This window comes from Cyphellophora europaea (genome assembly GCF_000365145.1).
Source record: "Cyphellophora europaea CBS 101466 unplaced genomic scaffold supercont1.5, whole genome shotgun sequence".
NCBI lineage: Eukaryota > Fungi > Ascomycota > Eurotiomycetes > Chaetothyriales > Cyphellophoraceae > Cyphellophora > Cyphellophora europaea.
In genome coordinates, this window is record NW_008481811.1 from 531,202 (window position 1) to 546,087 (window position 14,886).

The 14,886-nt window shown below is 55.9% G+C and overlaps 8 protein-coding genes across 8 annotated transcripts; 5 read left to right on the plus strand and 3 right to left on the minus strand.

Annotated features, from left to right (window-relative positions):
• Positions 1 to 22: 22 nt before the first annotated feature.
• HMPREF1541_05469 (uncharacterized protein) lies at positions 23 to 1,408 on the minus strand (the record flags this gene model as incomplete). Its single annotated transcript, XM_008719809.1, has 1 exon — positions 23 to 1,408. One exon carries the CDS (start codon positions 1,406 to 1,408, stop codon positions 23 to 25), a length of 1,386 nt encoding a protein of 461 aa, XP_008718031.1.
• Positions 1,409 to 1,802: 394 nt separating this feature from the next.
• HMPREF1541_05470 (uncharacterized protein) lies at positions 1,803 to 2,290 on the plus strand (the record flags this gene model as incomplete). The annotated part of the gene is made up of 2 exons (XM_008719810.1): positions 1,803 to 2,187; positions 2,265 to 2,290. The coding sequence occupies 2 exons, from the start codon at positions 1,803 to 1,805 to the stop codon at positions 2,288 to 2,290; spliced, it is 411 nt and encodes a 136-aa protein (XP_008718032.1).
• Positions 2,291 to 3,108: 818 nt separating this feature from the next.
• Positions 3,109 to 4,830, plus strand: HMPREF1541_05471 (uncharacterized protein; the record flags this gene model as incomplete). Its single annotated transcript, XM_008719811.1, has 2 exons — positions 3,109 to 4,010; positions 4,059 to 4,830. The coding sequence occupies 2 exons, from the start codon at positions 3,109 to 3,111 to the stop codon at positions 4,828 to 4,830; spliced, it is 1,674 nt and encodes a 557-aa protein (XP_008718033.1).
• Positions 4,831 to 6,091: 1,261 nt separating this feature from the next.
• On the plus strand, positions 6,092 to 7,562 carry HMPREF1541_05472 (uncharacterized protein; the record flags this gene model as incomplete). Its single annotated transcript, XM_008719812.1, has 4 exons — positions 6,092 to 6,221; positions 6,394 to 6,553; positions 6,701 to 6,912; positions 7,114 to 7,562. The coding sequence occupies 4 exons, from the start codon at positions 6,092 to 6,094 to the stop codon at positions 7,560 to 7,562; spliced, it is 951 nt and encodes a 316-aa protein (XP_008718034.1).
• A 463-nt stretch (positions 7,563 to 8,025) lies between these two features.
• HMPREF1541_05473 (uncharacterized protein) lies at positions 8,026 to 9,321 on the minus strand (the record flags this gene model as incomplete). Its single annotated transcript, XM_008719813.1, has 1 exon — positions 8,026 to 9,321. One exon carries the CDS (start codon positions 9,319 to 9,321, stop codon positions 8,026 to 8,028), a length of 1,296 nt encoding a protein of 431 aa, XP_008718035.1.
• Positions 9,322 to 10,213: 892 nt separating this feature from the next.
• HMPREF1541_05474 (uncharacterized protein) lies at positions 10,214 to 11,368 on the plus strand (the record flags this gene model as incomplete). Its single annotated transcript, XM_008719814.1, has 1 exon — positions 10,214 to 11,368. One exon carries the CDS (start codon positions 10,214 to 10,216, stop codon positions 11,366 to 11,368), a length of 1,155 nt encoding a protein of 384 aa, XP_008718036.1.
• Positions 11,369 to 11,632: 264 nt separating this feature from the next.
• HMPREF1541_05475 (uncharacterized protein) lies at positions 11,633 to 12,520 on the minus strand (the record flags this gene model as incomplete). The annotated part of the gene is made up of 1 exon (XM_008719815.1): positions 11,633 to 12,520. One exon carries the CDS (start codon positions 12,518 to 12,520, stop codon positions 11,633 to 11,635), a length of 888 nt encoding a protein of 295 aa, XP_008718037.1.
• Positions 12,521 to 12,842: 322 nt separating this feature from the next.
• HMPREF1541_05476 (uncharacterized protein) lies at positions 12,843 to 14,624 on the plus strand (the record flags this gene model as incomplete). The annotated part of the gene is made up of 1 exon (XM_008719816.1): positions 12,843 to 14,624. The coding sequence occupies one exon, from the start codon at positions 12,843 to 12,845 to the stop codon at positions 14,622 to 14,624; it is 1,782 nt and encodes a 593-aa protein (XP_008718038.1).
• Positions 14,625 to 14,886: the final 262 nt, after the last annotated feature.

The window sequence follows — 14,886 nt, forward strand, 5'->3', positions numbered from 1 at the left end:
CGGTGCAACGGTCGTCAATAATTCAGTCGATGGTATCTTCTCTTAGCGCAAACAAAGATGCGAGCACATCCGATGCCTTGCTCCGAATCGCATCGTGATACATCTGATTTGTGATGAACGTTTTGCAACCCCTGATCACAGCAGCCGTGGTCAGTGACGTTTCCATCGACACGTACATATCCTCGACATAGACAGCAGCGTAGACTGGAACCTCGTTCCTTTCCAGCTTCTCCAGGTCATACAAGTCTTCCCAATCGCTCTTGGCGTGAAGAATCTCAGCCACCTCCTTCAAACCCTGTAGCTCGCTGTAGTCGTCGAAGACTCGGCCGAAGACCATCTCGCCCGTGAACAGGTATCTCTCACGCGGCTCGTCTACACCAAACCCCTGCTCCTGCGCAATCACTCGATCGAACGCCCAATTAGACTTCTCGCCCTGACAGTAGAGCACCTCGTGCACCAGGGCATACAATATCGCACGATCGAATCCTAGGTATCCCGACACCGATTCCGCAGTGGGCCTCGTCAGCTCGCCAAACACTTCGAGATCATTCACCGCCCTCACCACCCGAGTATGCACATCGTCCAACCCGCCGTGCATGCCAAAAGTGATCCCTAGCTCCAACCACCTCGCGGGCGTCAGCAACCCGCCATCCGGCAAAACCACCCTCTCCTTCTTCAAAAACTCCACGACCCGCCTACATCCCTCCACATCCCCCGGAAACTTCGCATAGAACTTCGCATTCCTCTCCCGCACCTTCCTCACACACCTCCTCACCGTCTCATCCGGCCTCTTCTCCTTCACAGGTGGTAACCCACCAAAAATAAACACCTCCCTGACGCTTTCAGGGTACATGCTCAAATAGGTCGTGCACACGAACCCACCATAGCTCTGGCCCATGATACTCCAGCGCCGCTTCTCCTCGGGATAGTCCCATCCCCGCATCAAACAGAGGCGCACGGCCTCGAAATCCTGCACGGCGAACGGCGCGCGGAAGTGCGTGAGGTAGTCGGCCTGCTGCTGCGGGGAGCCTTCGCGCTGCAGCGTGGCTTTGGTGATGGCGGAGGAGAGGCCCATGCCGCGGTGGTCGATGGTGACGAGCTTGTAGCCTTTGTCGAGGAGGGGGGCGGTGTAGGGTAGGTCCTTCGGGTGGCCGCTGCCGAAGCCGGGGCCGCCATTGATGTAGACTATCAGAGGGAGTTGTTTGGGTTTGGGGGCGGGCGACGGGTCAATGGGGCGATCGAGTGGTTCGGCAGTGCGGCAGAAGAGGCGGAGGGTGCGTGAGGCGGGGTCGGTGTGCACGAGGGGGACGGTGAAGAAGTGTTCCGTGATGAGAATCTTGCCGGGGATTGGGTAGGAGGTGGTAGAGAGCAGAGTGGCGGGGTTGATGGCGGGTGTTGCTGGTGGCATGGTGCCGTGGTCGATTCACCCTAGGTAAGTAGGGTGCCTAGTTGCCTTGTTTTCCAGGCGACCAATTGCTCAGGCGGCAGGGATAGGTTTTCGCAGGTCGAGTCACGATCGAGCGATTCTATCAAAGTTTCTGCTGACGATAAGGAAAATCCACCAACGTTCTTATGTCAAAACTTAAGGTTAGCGGAAGAGGGTGTGATGATGTGGGATGTGAGTAATGGCGACGTCTAGGACGCCCTACCATATCCGCACGATGTATGTACAATGGCTGGGGATTCGGCAGCGACGGACTTGAACGGAGGGTTGCCCCACCACATCTTATGACCCTCCCTCACAGAGCGTCAGCAAATCTCTTCGTCCAAAGAGTCACCAAGATTTTCGCGATTGAGTCAAGATGTCTATCGTCGGCCTTGCGCACGTCAACCTGATTGTACCTGAAGGCAGTCTTGAGCTGGCCAATGATTTCTACGGCAAGACCTTGGGATTGACGCCGCGCGAGGTGCCATCGCTCCAGCGGGGTACTCTTGCATGGTTTGACATCGGTACCAGCGGGCAACAGGTCCACATAGCTTTTGGTCCAGACGAGGTGGAATCCAGGCGACATCCTTGCTTTAAGCTGCCGTCAGCTGAGGCACTGTTCGAACTGCAAAGTCGGATCTGGGAGCATTTTCAGGCAGGCGGCAAGTCGGCACCCAGGCAGGCGGATCAGCCTGGGCAGGCGAACTCGGGTTCGAAAGGGGTGGAATATCCCACGCGGTTTTTTGCGCGAGACTACGCCGGTAAGTTGCAGTGCCACGCCTACGGAACATGTTTGGAAGCTGTCAAGGAATGCTGACGTTTCGCTCCCAATTGCCAGGGAACCGGCTCGAGTTCAGCTTGTAGCACACGAAGTTTGGTACCGAGCCCACGGAGGTCGGGTTTATGCACAGCTGTGCATACTGTTGGGCGCTCCAGCGTTCTGGAACCCAGTTGGGCTTGGACCAGGGCCAGGGGCGAGCAAGCTTCGTAGGCGATGGTGTTAGACCCGGCTAGACCTGCGCCGGTGCAGGCTGGTTGCATCTTCAGCCTGGGTAACGATAAGAGTGAGATTTTTGAGGCCACCTCTTTCGAGCGACCCTTTGAGGCTGAAAATGTATATTCATGTTCCTGACTCCAAATCGCTCAACGGTATCCGTGCGGTCAGAAGCTTAAGCCGGCCGTGTGGGTGTGTACCGTGTGGGTGTGTACCGTGTGGGCTCCCAAGTGTTCCGCCTAGACAGTGTGGTGGAGACGAGTGGCCAGAGCACGCCACCAAAGGCTCATTTAGTGAAAAGCAGTTGCGCCGGAGCGGCGGGATGGGCGCTGGATCGGCTCACCCTCATCATTGTCTTGGTAGGCTCCAGAAGGCCTGTGCCTGCGGGAACCCACCCCCGAAACTTAACTGATCCAAGCTATCGATACTAGCATGCCCCTGGTCGCCCACGCTTACTTTTATGCTCTGAATGCTCTGAGGATCGCCCGTCTTTGTTCCCCTCGCACCCTGCGGTGAGTGTGACTTTCTCGACTCTTTCTCTGGTCGACCAAAAGCTCCCAAGCCCACAAACCGGCCATGTCGGTACGTGCAGACCTCTAGGACCTGGTTCAGCGCTCCCAATCTCCGGTGCGACTACCAAATATGGTCCTGGACGTCAATACATCTCGACCTTGTGACTGGACGAACCATGACCGAGGCAGACAGCGAAGACGACCAGCCCGGTCCCTCAATGCCCTACCGCCCCCGAACCAAAACACTCTCTAAAAGCAAATCCGAACGCAGTCTGTCCAAAAAGGCTGCACAGCCGTCGCGTAAGGACCGCAAAGAACGTCGCAACACCGTCGGCAAATCGCATAAGCACCGCCCCAAGCGAAACAGTATACATTCGGTAATGAAGACAGAGCCGCCCCATACCCCGCCATCCACAGCCTGGACCGATTCACTGTCCATGCGACCGAGCAACGATGCTGGACCTAGCCCCCTGTCGCCACTCGGTGCGGGACGGCTAGATCCCTTTGGCGTCTACCCTTCCACCGTCTATCAGAGCACTGGTGCCCTGCCCCTATATGTGCACGAAGTCATTGATCACTGCATCAACCACACATCATTGGCGTTCGTGCCATCAGACGATCCAAACGACTTGAGCGTGATCAAGCGGCATATCATGATGAGCGTCATGAGCGACGCCCTCTCTTGGTATACCGTTGTCTTGGCCGGCGTGACGCATCTGTCATTTGCACGGGGGGAGACGGAGATTCCGAGGGAAAAGCAGCTGCTTCGCCTCTCTTACAAGACCGAGGCCATGAGCGGCATTCGAGAAGACATCACCAACAACGGCGGTGTGGCGTCAGATCGAGTTCTCTTGGCCATAAACACGCTATCTTCTCACGGAGCACTGGACGATATCTCTGGCTTTAAACAGGACAAGATCCAGAACCGGAAAGCGTTTGGTGCTGCCAACGACATGAACTACTATACGATTATGAGACCAGGAACTCAGCACTGGCTGTCCTTGGTCAAATTTGTCGAGGACCGGGGCGGCATCAAGAGCACTCTCCAGTCGCCCGGCCTTGCTACCGGCATCGCATTGTAAGCTCTCTTACGCTCCGCAGCACCCCTACCTGCTGACTTGACTAGTTGTGATGTCCTCTTTTCCTGGCGCGAGCTTGAGCCTCCCAAATTTCCCTGCATCATCGATACCGAAGAAGCTATCAAAGCGTCTCGGCACAAGCCCGATGCTGACGCCATCTCGTTCGCCCGTCGTCTCCTGAGCGGCTTCGCCTCCCTCATGGATACGCGCTGGCTCTACGCTCGGCTCATGGTCAGGCTGAAGCATATTCGCTGCATCATTGTCGATTTTGAACAGTGGCAGCGCAAGGCTTCGAGCTTGCCCGATATTCGACGTCTTTACTGGCTGCGGCACTTTCTGCTCCATGACCTGCTGTCCCTGCCTATGGTCTCTCAGCGGCTCGGTGGCAGTAAGACCGAGCTGGGCTACGAGCTCTGCCGTCTGTCCTGTCTGGCATTCATGCAACTCGTCATTTACCCCCTCGCGTCAATGAATCAGATGCCGGAGAAGATCTTGAAGAAGATCCTTCCCGTCCTCGACCTATGGACTAAACCAGCAGAAGGTAAAGTCCTTAGCCAGGAGCACCCAGGGGTCTTCCTATGGGCATTGGTCCTAGCCAGCATGCTGGCGTTTGAGCATTACGAGACCATGAATGACTCCGCATGGATGGATTCGGTCGCCCAATATTTCGACCGCGTGACCATCAAAGCTGAGAAGCGAGCCTGGCCCATGGTCAAAAGCATTATGGGCACATATCTCTGGCTCGATTCTGAATGCGACGCTTCCGGCCAGAGGGCCTGGAATTACGCCTGTCTCTGGCTCGCAGCGAGGGACGAGTGAGGTGCTCTTGAAACGCGATCTTGGAATGTGGGATATACGGGACTTTGTATCCCTGCACTTATATTGGTATGGGCGACTATGCTTATATACCCTTTTTGATGACCATCTCACGACGTACAACCGAAACAGAAAGCGCAGAACGCAAGTTCAACGGAAAATTACGCAGCGCTGTAGGCGAGGCCTAGATGATACCCATGGACTACAAAATAACACTCATACGTATAGCAATGTCTTTCATTTCTCTGAGTCCTCCTGATCGGTTGTTGCATTTTCATTCAAGTGTGTTATGGACTTATGGACTTCGATCAAAGCTCTCCGGTTCCATTTCCTCTTTCAGGCGAATCGGCGTATCAACTTGAACCGTGCCGTGGGATCCTGCATGATACAATGCAGTAGCTCCATTGACAGCTCACCAAGGTTCAAATGGTTGTCTTTTCCACGCGAGGTGTCCCCGCCTGTCAACTGGACATCTTGCCTGCTTCCGCTGCGTGATGTCAAAAAGCCACCAGTCTATCTAGCTACAGGCTTTACGCTTGCTGCACCTCACCGGCAATTGACATTGTGCGGGCTTCCCCGTCGGACGGTCGAGCACCGGACACATAGGTACGTACAGTACACTATGTAGGCTCATGCCTCCGGCCCTAGCTTTGCATGGGCCTGTCCCCCGATCTAGGCACTAACCGCTAGCAACCCTGTCGGATCGCCGCTCGACATTCGTTCGCTACCAGCAGCACATCCCGCGCGGAACAAGAATTGAGTACACCCGAACGCTAGTAGGAGTTTCCGCGGATTCAGAAGCATGTTCATGCGAGTTTCTATGTCGATCTTCCACGATCGAGTAGCCTGACATGCAACCAACGCCCATCAATCACCCACGCGAGGGCCAGAATACTCCGGTAGGCAGCTCCTCAAGATTTCTCGGACCGGAGACAATTGCAGCGTGGTAGCCTACGCCAGGATTGGGGGCCTCTCGCGCTCCTCCTCAGCCTCTCGCTTCGGCAAGCCACAGGGCAGACCACCTACACTGCATCCTTTTCAGGCGGGGTGCAGTCGTACCACGGTAAAAGAGATACAAACAAGCCGTTCGACCCGGAGGGGCGACTGCAGAAGAACATGATCATGGCTATTGCTGTAGATACGTCCCATCTACCCCTCTCGTATCCAACCTCACTGCCATACCGAGTATTCTATGTGACCCTGACACACAAACGGCAGCGCCTGCCCCCATTCTGTTTGTACCTCGAACACAGTCGAACACAAGATGGCCACCAGCGCCTCCGAAGTCCGCGCAGATGACGATGAAGTCGACTCTACCCTAGGCGAAGACGCAACGACGCTCACGGAGTCTCTCCGCTCGAGCCTGCTGGAAAGCGTGCGTGAGAATGGCAGAGGTAAGGCGTCGTTTTTCTCTCTTGTATCTGACTCTGGAAACTCCGTCTATACATCACGCTTCTTGGAGGACCTTTGCACAGCCTCGAGCCAGCCAGCTCCCCCGGACAAGCTTTCCCTTTCCACACCCTCTTCTTGCGCCGAGTGATATCCTCGTAACCATCTTTCTGCCAGGCTACCACCGCTTCGACAGAACCGTGGACGGGAACTATTGGCTTCCCGAAGACGAGATGGAGCAGGCGCGTCTCGTCCTGCAGCACGAGCTGTGGTTCCGTACGTTCGGGGGCAGGCTGTTCACATCACCCATCAAGAAGGAGAAGATCAAGCAGGTTCTGTATGTATGCCACACAGCCTGCAGTCCTGATCCCAGCCCCCTTACGCACCTTTCCTCCAGGCCCTTTCCACTCTCCTCTCCATCCAGCCACCTTCTACCTTGCCTACCTTCGGCGCTCTGATCAGCTGATCTTCCTCCAAAATCCAGCGATCTCGGCACCGGCACCGGCATATGGGCCATCGAAATGGCCGACGCGCACCCCTCGGCCACCGTCACCGGCGTGGACCTCTCGCCCATCCAACCCAACTACGTACCACCGAATCTCAAGTTCGAAATCGACGACTTCAACAACGACTGGACCTTCACGCAGAAATTCGACCTGATCGTCGGCCGCTGCTTAGTCGGCGCTTCCGGAAACTGTAAGTCCCTTCTTTAGCTTTCCCTGCGCACTCACAGCAGCACCAACACACGATCCCCCCAACCCCCGAGGCTTTACCGGCCCAAACCCCAGCCCTTCCTGGCCGCCGTCTTCCTTCTCCCCAATAAGCCCCTCCCCAGCTTTCCCTTTCCAATCCTCAAAGCTTAAAGCAAAACCAACAACTCTCGGTCCGTCCCCATAGATCCCCGACTCTTCCAGCAAGCCCTCACCTACCTCTCCCCCAACGGCTACCTCGAAATGATCGACATCGAAGGCATCATCACCTCAGACGACGACACGCACGTCTCCACCGCCGCCGAAGCCTGGTCCGCACGCCAGCAAGAGGCCATGCGGCGCGTGGACCGCGACCCGCACGCGCCCGCCAAGTACGCCGCGTGGATGCGCGAGGTCGGGTTCGTCGATGTCGAGGAGCGCCGCTACAAGTGGCCCGTGGGGAGTTGGCCCAAGGACAAGTATTACAAGGATATTGGGAGGATGCACGGGGTGAATTTCTTGGCCGGGCTCGAAGGGTTCACGCTGCGGTTGTGGACGGGGGTACTGGGGTTGAGTTTGGAGGAGACGCAGGTCGCGCTCGTGAATGTGCGGAAGGATGTGAAGAATCCGAGGATTCATTTGTATTGGCCTGTGTGAGTGTTGAATTCCCCTTCTATCCAAACTTTTGGGCGCGCGCGCTGGAGGAGGGGAAGGCCTCCCTAGAAACGTCTGGGCTGGCTCTGTGACGCAACATCGCCCGTCAGTGAATATCCGAGGCTAATAAACAGTGTAGATACTGCGTGACCGGGCGGAAGCCTGACGAAGGAGAGAGCGTGGCGCCGATGTAGAGTTGAGGTCGCTGGCGATCCGAGATCCCTTTCATGTCAAAGTACCTTGTTTTGAAGCGTTGACTGTCGCCTGATGCTCGTGAGTCGGCGTCGACTAGAGGGTATGGCCTCCAGCAGGACTAGAAGCAGACCGTAGGCAATCGGGACTGAAGATAAATGTTGCTATTGCGCCAGGAGGCGGTATCAGCGGCGGTCCGAACTTGGCCCTTAGTCACCTTCAGACGGCATTGCCTTGTTTGTTTATCGTCACGCGCTTTCCGACCAAAGTAGTCTCATTTCGCTGAGAGCACTGCTCTACAGTGCTGCAACAGTGCACTTAATTGCTCGAGGTCGAGCTCATGCCTTTGGCGCCACGTTGCTGGCGTGAGATTCCGCATCGCCGGCAGCATGATCTCGAGGATATCGATCAGTAGCTCTCTGTCTGTTTTCTTTGGTATGGCGCGATTGTGTAGGTCCAGTATCCAGTCCAGAATGTATGACAGCGCGGTGTCTATGGTATCGGGATCGCTTGGGCTGACCATGATTGGCATCGGCAGCAGCTTGACCGTCAGCAGGCACAAGAAGCGGAGAGCACTGAAAATGGTCATTTGCACCTCTGAATGGTATACGTTGGCCACGACCGAGGCCAGGGTTTTGAAAGCGAAGGCTTCCGCTGCGACAATGTAGTCTGGTGTCATGTCTCCGGGTTGGTATGTTTCGTAGTGTCGCTGGAACTCTTTGAGCAGTTCTTGCAGCGTCGACGGGTCGGGAGGTCGGTTTCGGAGCATGACTGCGCGCAATAAAGGTTGGTCTCCTATGACTTTGGTATCCATCCGGATGCGCAAACACCGGTATCGTCCGATGTCATGAACGATCTGCTCTAACATATATGGCGAAGCATCCAAGCCCAGGTGCGGCGATTCACCATCAGTTTGCGCGATGGTCAGCCGCTCCATGGCCTGGGCATGTACCTCAGCACGCGACTCTTCGTTGATCATCGCGTCGAACACCCACGCCAGGACTGGAGCGAGGGCAACATCGGCAGGATGAGGATTCAATGATGTGAGTTCGGTTACAGCCGTCGAGTAGTTGAACTGTATTCGCTCGCAGCGCTGGTCAACCACAAGTGGATCGGAGGATCCGACTGGTGTGTCCAGAAGACCGATGGCAGTTATTAGATGTCGTGTAGCGGGAGCCACGTGGAATGCGCGTGGTAGAATGACATTCCAGAAGTCCCGCGATCGCACATAGCCATGCTCGCATATCCAGGGTACAGTCTTGGAGAAGAAGAACTGGAAGCCCTGTTGCTCCTCCTTTGTACAGCTGGTCTTAGCCAGATCAAACACAGGGCCTGGATGAGGAGTATGTGCCGCATTGCAAAGCTGGGATGCTGCATTGCCAGAGCCTGATTCGAACAGCCACATTGCAGACGGAGTGTACCGGCACTCGACAGTGGTCCGTTGACATCGGAAACAGACAGGCTTGGATTCGTCACACTTGATGCGACGGCGTTTGCAGGTATCGCATCCTGTGCGAACCTTAGGGGCGTAAGCCTTCTTCCGGCCGTCCTTCAGCTTTTTGGGCGCCATTCGCTGTATAGAGGTTAAACGAGGATAGCATTTCCCCGCAAGGCAACAGCGGTGTGGAGTGTCTGTGCTTTTAAGTAAGTTCTGTTAAGTTCTGTTGTCAGCTACTCTGGCGAGGACACAGAAGATGGGTGCGGCACCCGGCCGCCCACACGCTGCGGCAGGCATATGAAATCGACTTTCGTTCACTAGCTCCATATGGTGTTTCGCAGCGCCCCCAAACCTACGCCGTTACTCTGCCTGGGTCTTGCTGCAAAGGCGTATTCGGCAAAGTTTTAGCCAGTGGAGTTCTGCGGAAATGAGCCTTGACCAGATGCTCAAGGAGCTAATGGTCTAGGCGATGTGCAGATGTTGGTATCTATAGCTCATTCGACTTACTGTACTGGGAAAGGGGGGACAGGCCTACAACTAGTACCACACAACAAGGCCTGGTGTGTACTGTGTTACGTCACCGCTCTGGTTTGAGCCGCATTGGGCAATATCATGGACAAAGGGCAAGCTCGCTTCTGCTGGTTCCGTGGCGGAGGTGTTGATATGAATTCTTGGTCCGCGGTTGTGCCAGACGGGAGGCGGTGATCGAGGTTGGTACCCCACGTCAGGGTCACGGCTGATACTCGATTACTGAAGACAATCATGTGGAGAACGGTCTTGTCCTGACAGCGGAGGGCAATGAAGGAGATGGTAAACATGAGATGCTTACACATTGTGTGATGGTTCAGACAAGGCAGATGCTATTGATGGTCAAACAGCCCGTTTTGCTACGTTGCCTCTTTTAGCGCCCATTGCGCACCCGCTGCCCCCAAATCCCGCCCTCGGCCGTCGGCACCCCACATGGCCCCTCGACTGTGCTGCCCACACAAACCACCACCTTTCCTCGAACGCCTGTTAAGCGACAATGGAGGAATTTTCCCAGTCTCGTGGGGACGACGATCTTTTCGACGATGAGATTATACCCATAGAGCAGAGCACGCCCGCACAAGAAGTGACTCAACATCTCGAACAAATCTCCCTCGAACCCCCACCAGGCCCGACGCAACCACTCCCTCCTGCAGACCAATCTCCGCAGTCGACACCGTCACAACATTCAAACCGAGGTCGTGGACGTGGAAGAGGACCATCCCAACATTTACTACGGGGCGGCGTTCGTGGCGGCGCGCCTCGACAACAAGGTGCCTATACCGCCCGAGGTGCCCACAACCTATCCGACTCAAAATGGAGCACGAAGCCGTCTCAGCAGCCGGCGCCCACCGTAACACCGGCAGCGCCGGAGCAGCAAGCAGAAGAAACAATCCCAACACCCCCCAATGACACAGACGCTGCAGCCTCATCATCTCCCGCCAATGCGCCTCCGTCTGCCCCTACCGGCCCTGCTGCCAAGCCCCGTCCACAAGCCGTTCGAGGCGACCGCTCCTCCACAGGTGGCTTCGCCAAACCAAAACTCACAGAAGAGGAGCTGTCCGCCAAACTCGCCGCCGCGAAGGAGAAGTCAGTCGGTCTAGCTGCTGCCCATGCACGAGCACAGGCGGATGCGGATGAGTTTGCCGAGCGCGAGCGCATGGCGGGTGCGAGGAGACGCAAAGAAGAAGGCGAGCGGAAGCAGATGGAGGGAGAGCGTGAGAAGAACCGAGCGAGGAAGATGGGTGCGAGAGAAGGGCGGGAATGGGACAGAGACAAGGAAGAGCTGGCTGCTGGAAGGGGTTTCACACCGCGGGCGCGGGATGCGGATGAAGAGCAGCAGGATTTGTCCATCTATGAGTGGAATGATGATCGAGGTGGAGGCCGGGGCAGAGGTGGTAGAGGGAGAGGCCGCGGTCGAGGCGGACGTGGTGGTGCTCGCGGAGGAGTTGGCCCGTTCTCGGGTCGTGAATCACAGAGGGAGCCTCATGTGAACGCGCCTGATGAGTTTCCTGCTTTGCCTGGCTCTGGCACCGCAAAGGATTCGAAACCGACGCCCGAGGGAGACAAAAGCCAGAAGCCTCCCCCACCTGCCCGAGTCGACTCTGACAGGGCCGCGGCCGGGAAAAGCTGGGCCGACCAGATGGAGGCATGATCCCGTGTCGCGAATTTGAATGGCATTTTCCGAGGGGGGCAAATCGTGAGCGTTCGAGCACTGCATACACAGGACAAACGATATGGTTCAACAGGGGGCAGATCCGTCATCCTTCGGTTTCTCGAAAATTATCTTGATTTTCACCCCGTCTAGCAGCTGTCTAAGGGTATCTCATGCTACCACGCTGCGAAAGCATCATTCCTTTTGGGTCCATACCAAACGCCCTGCTAAGACCAAGTCGTCAAAGGCTACGGTAAGCATCCCTTACCACCTCCCCCTGCCTCTGCCTCTATAACCACCGCCTCTCCCGCCATACCCTCCTCCTCTGCCGTAGCCGCCACCACCTCTCCCACCCCAACCTCCATCGTAATCATCGCCATACCCACCCCTGGGCCCAGCAGGACCGTTTAACTCATCATCCGCCCTCCGCGGCGGCGGACCCCGCCCCTTCAACTCCTTCTGCAACGTTTCATACGTCCTTCTCATCTGCGCGTAGCCCAAATGCATCTTCCCGTAAAAGTGGTCCGCCAGTCGCCGGTCATTGTCCAACCTGCTCAGGTACGCGCCACAGACATCACACACCTGCAGTTTCTGGTGGCCGCTGGGCCCACTGGTGTCACTCAAGCTCTTGAGGTCGCGCTCGGCCTGCTCCTTGGCCAGCTTCGCGGTGCGCACCTTGTAGAACTCGGAGCACGCGAGGCTGACGCTGCCGGACTCGCCCAGCACCGCGATCTCCAGCAGCCCGGTGTTGATCGTCTTGGTGAAGTCGCTGATAGTTTTTAGGAGGGCGTTGGTCTGCCGGATCTCGTCGGGGGTTTTCTCTAGGCGGCGTTGCGCTTGGTCGATGCGGCGGTTGCACTCGTCAATGTACTTCTGCATGTCGCGCATGTAGTCATATTCAAAGCCAAGCTTCTGCTTTTCGGGATCCGGGAGGCCGCTGTACTCGATCTTCAGGTGCTCCGGGTGGTGTTTGGGGCATTGGCCTAGGTCTTGCTTGGTGTTGGTGAAGAGGTCGTGCGGGCAGGTGCCGACGATGTAGGAGCGGCAGACAGAAGGGGCAGTCAGTGTGAGATTGGCAGTTTTCGACGAGGAGAGGCCATTGAAGGAGTCGCCCATGAGCTGCTCCAAGAGCTTGCGCTGTTCAGCAGCCATGGTTCTTGGTGGAGTGGTGGATTGTAGGATCGAATGAGGGCAGGCCGGAGCCTTATAGGGCGGTACAGGTAGTCACTCGCGAGCTGAGAGCCTCGAGACTTGTATCGAGCAGTGTGCGCCGCGCGACTGGGCTTGCAAGACTTTGTTGCCTGGCAAATGATGTTGCAAGTCGATGCCTCGAAGAATATCTGAGTAGGCGGACATAGGCTCGCGTTAAGTCCTGGTGGAGAAATCGAATATGTGGCCGCAGATTCACGGCTCCTCAGTCCACATCCACGTCTACCACTACCGCAACTGTCCTGTCCCTTGACAGGATGCAGGAATGTCCCGACTCTGGTCTCTCCTCATACTGGCCCTTGCCTCCCTGATATCTGCTACCGATTACTTCGAGCAATTGAACTTGACTCCTTTGCCGTTAGGGAAACTAGTGGCTTCGTTCGAGTTTCGGAGCAATGAGACTGTGAGCAATTACGAGGCGCAGAATTACAGGCTCTTTCCAAGGTCATTGGCGCAAACACTGCAACATGCGGACACAAAGGAGCTGCACTTGAGATTCACGACCGGCAGATGGGATCCAGAGGAGTGGGGAGCGCGACCATGGGATGGGACGAAAGAGGGGGGCACTGGCGTTGAACTCTGGGCATGGATCGAGGCGGGCTCCGAGAAGGAGGCATTTGAGAAATGGACTATCCTCACGCAGAGTCTGTCAGGATTGTTCTGCGCCTCTCTCAACTTTGTGGACTCGACCAGAACGACCAAGCCCGTCCTGACATTTGCGGCTGCAGGCCAGTACGCGGCGGATGCACCGGACACATACTTCCTTCATGGTGTACTCCCTGGCGAAGTGGTCTGTACCGAAAATCTGACACCATTTCTCAAGCTACTACCATGCAAAGGCAAAGCGGGCATTTCAAGCCTTTTGGATGGTCACAAGGTGTTCGATGCTGACTGGCAGACAATGTCAATCGACATTGTACCCAAGTGCCCCTCGGATCGGGAAGAGTGCATTGTGGAACTGGAGCAAAATATTGACGTTGTGTTGGACATTCAACGGTCTAAGCGACCCAGGGACAACCCAATTCCGCGGCCAGTACCCAAGGAGGAGCTTGTCTGCGACGGATCAAAAGACTACCACTCACAAGATACCTGCTACCCTCGCGATCTTGTTGACGAGCTTCCCTGGACGTTCCACGACCTCTTTGGCCGAGAGATGACCGGCACTTGTCCACTGAGTGAGAGGAATGGTCCAGATGCCAAGGCGGTGTGCGTCAATGTTCCACACTCACGAATGCTCATGATCGGCGTCAGTGGTTTCGAGCTCAAATCTCCCCCTGGCGAACGCGAATCACGCTGCTATCAACTCATGCCCAACGAACCATTTGACGTGGAGCTCACACAGCAGCATGTTGAGAATCCATACCATTTAGACCACGAGCTGCTCCGCGCCGAACGAACCATGATCGGTACTGGCGCTGCTAGTGGTGGCATGCGAGTGCTGTTTACCAATCCATCCTCGAGTGCCCCAGTGTCGTTCGTTTACTTCGAATCGCTACCTTGGTTCATGCGGCCTTATATGCACACATTGTCGGCCAGCATCACAGAAACCGAGTTTCCTTGGGCAGATGACAAGTCGCTGATCGGCGATATGTACTATCGTCCTGCCATCGACCGAGAACGAGGCACACAGCTGGAGCTGATGATGACTATCCCGCCTGCAAGCACGGTAATGCTGACATACGACCTGGAGAAAGCCATATTGAGATACACAGAGTATCCACCAGACGCCAACAGAGGCTTCAATGTTGCACCAGCGGTGATACGGGTATTGAACCAGACCAATGCCATCGGCAGTGAAAAGGATGTTTACATCAGAACAACGAGCTTGTTGCTTCCTCTTCCCACGCCGGACTTCAGTATGCCATACAATGTCATCATCCTAACGAGTACGGTGATGGCACTAGCATTTGGAAGCATCTTCAACCTGCTGGTCAGGAGATTCGTCGGCGCCGATGAAGTCGAGGACAACAAGCTTAAGGTTCTGCTGCACACCATTGTTGGCAGAATACAGGCACTGAAGGGCAAGCCCGCCGAAAAGATAGAATAACCATGACATTTGCAAATTCCAAGTCCAGATCGTCACCTTGAGACAGCCTTGTCGCGGCAAAGAACCCTTTCGAGATTCACGATTGAGTGAATACGAAGCAATACGATGAGGCTGAGTTGAATGACTGACACCGCCTCATTAGATGCGCTGTTCATTGGTCACCAAAGCGAAGATTGCTGGGCAGTGATCCCATCTGGCTATATTCCAGATCTCCCAGTTCTCGTAATATGTATCGACGCATTCCGCGTGGAAGTTCCAGGAG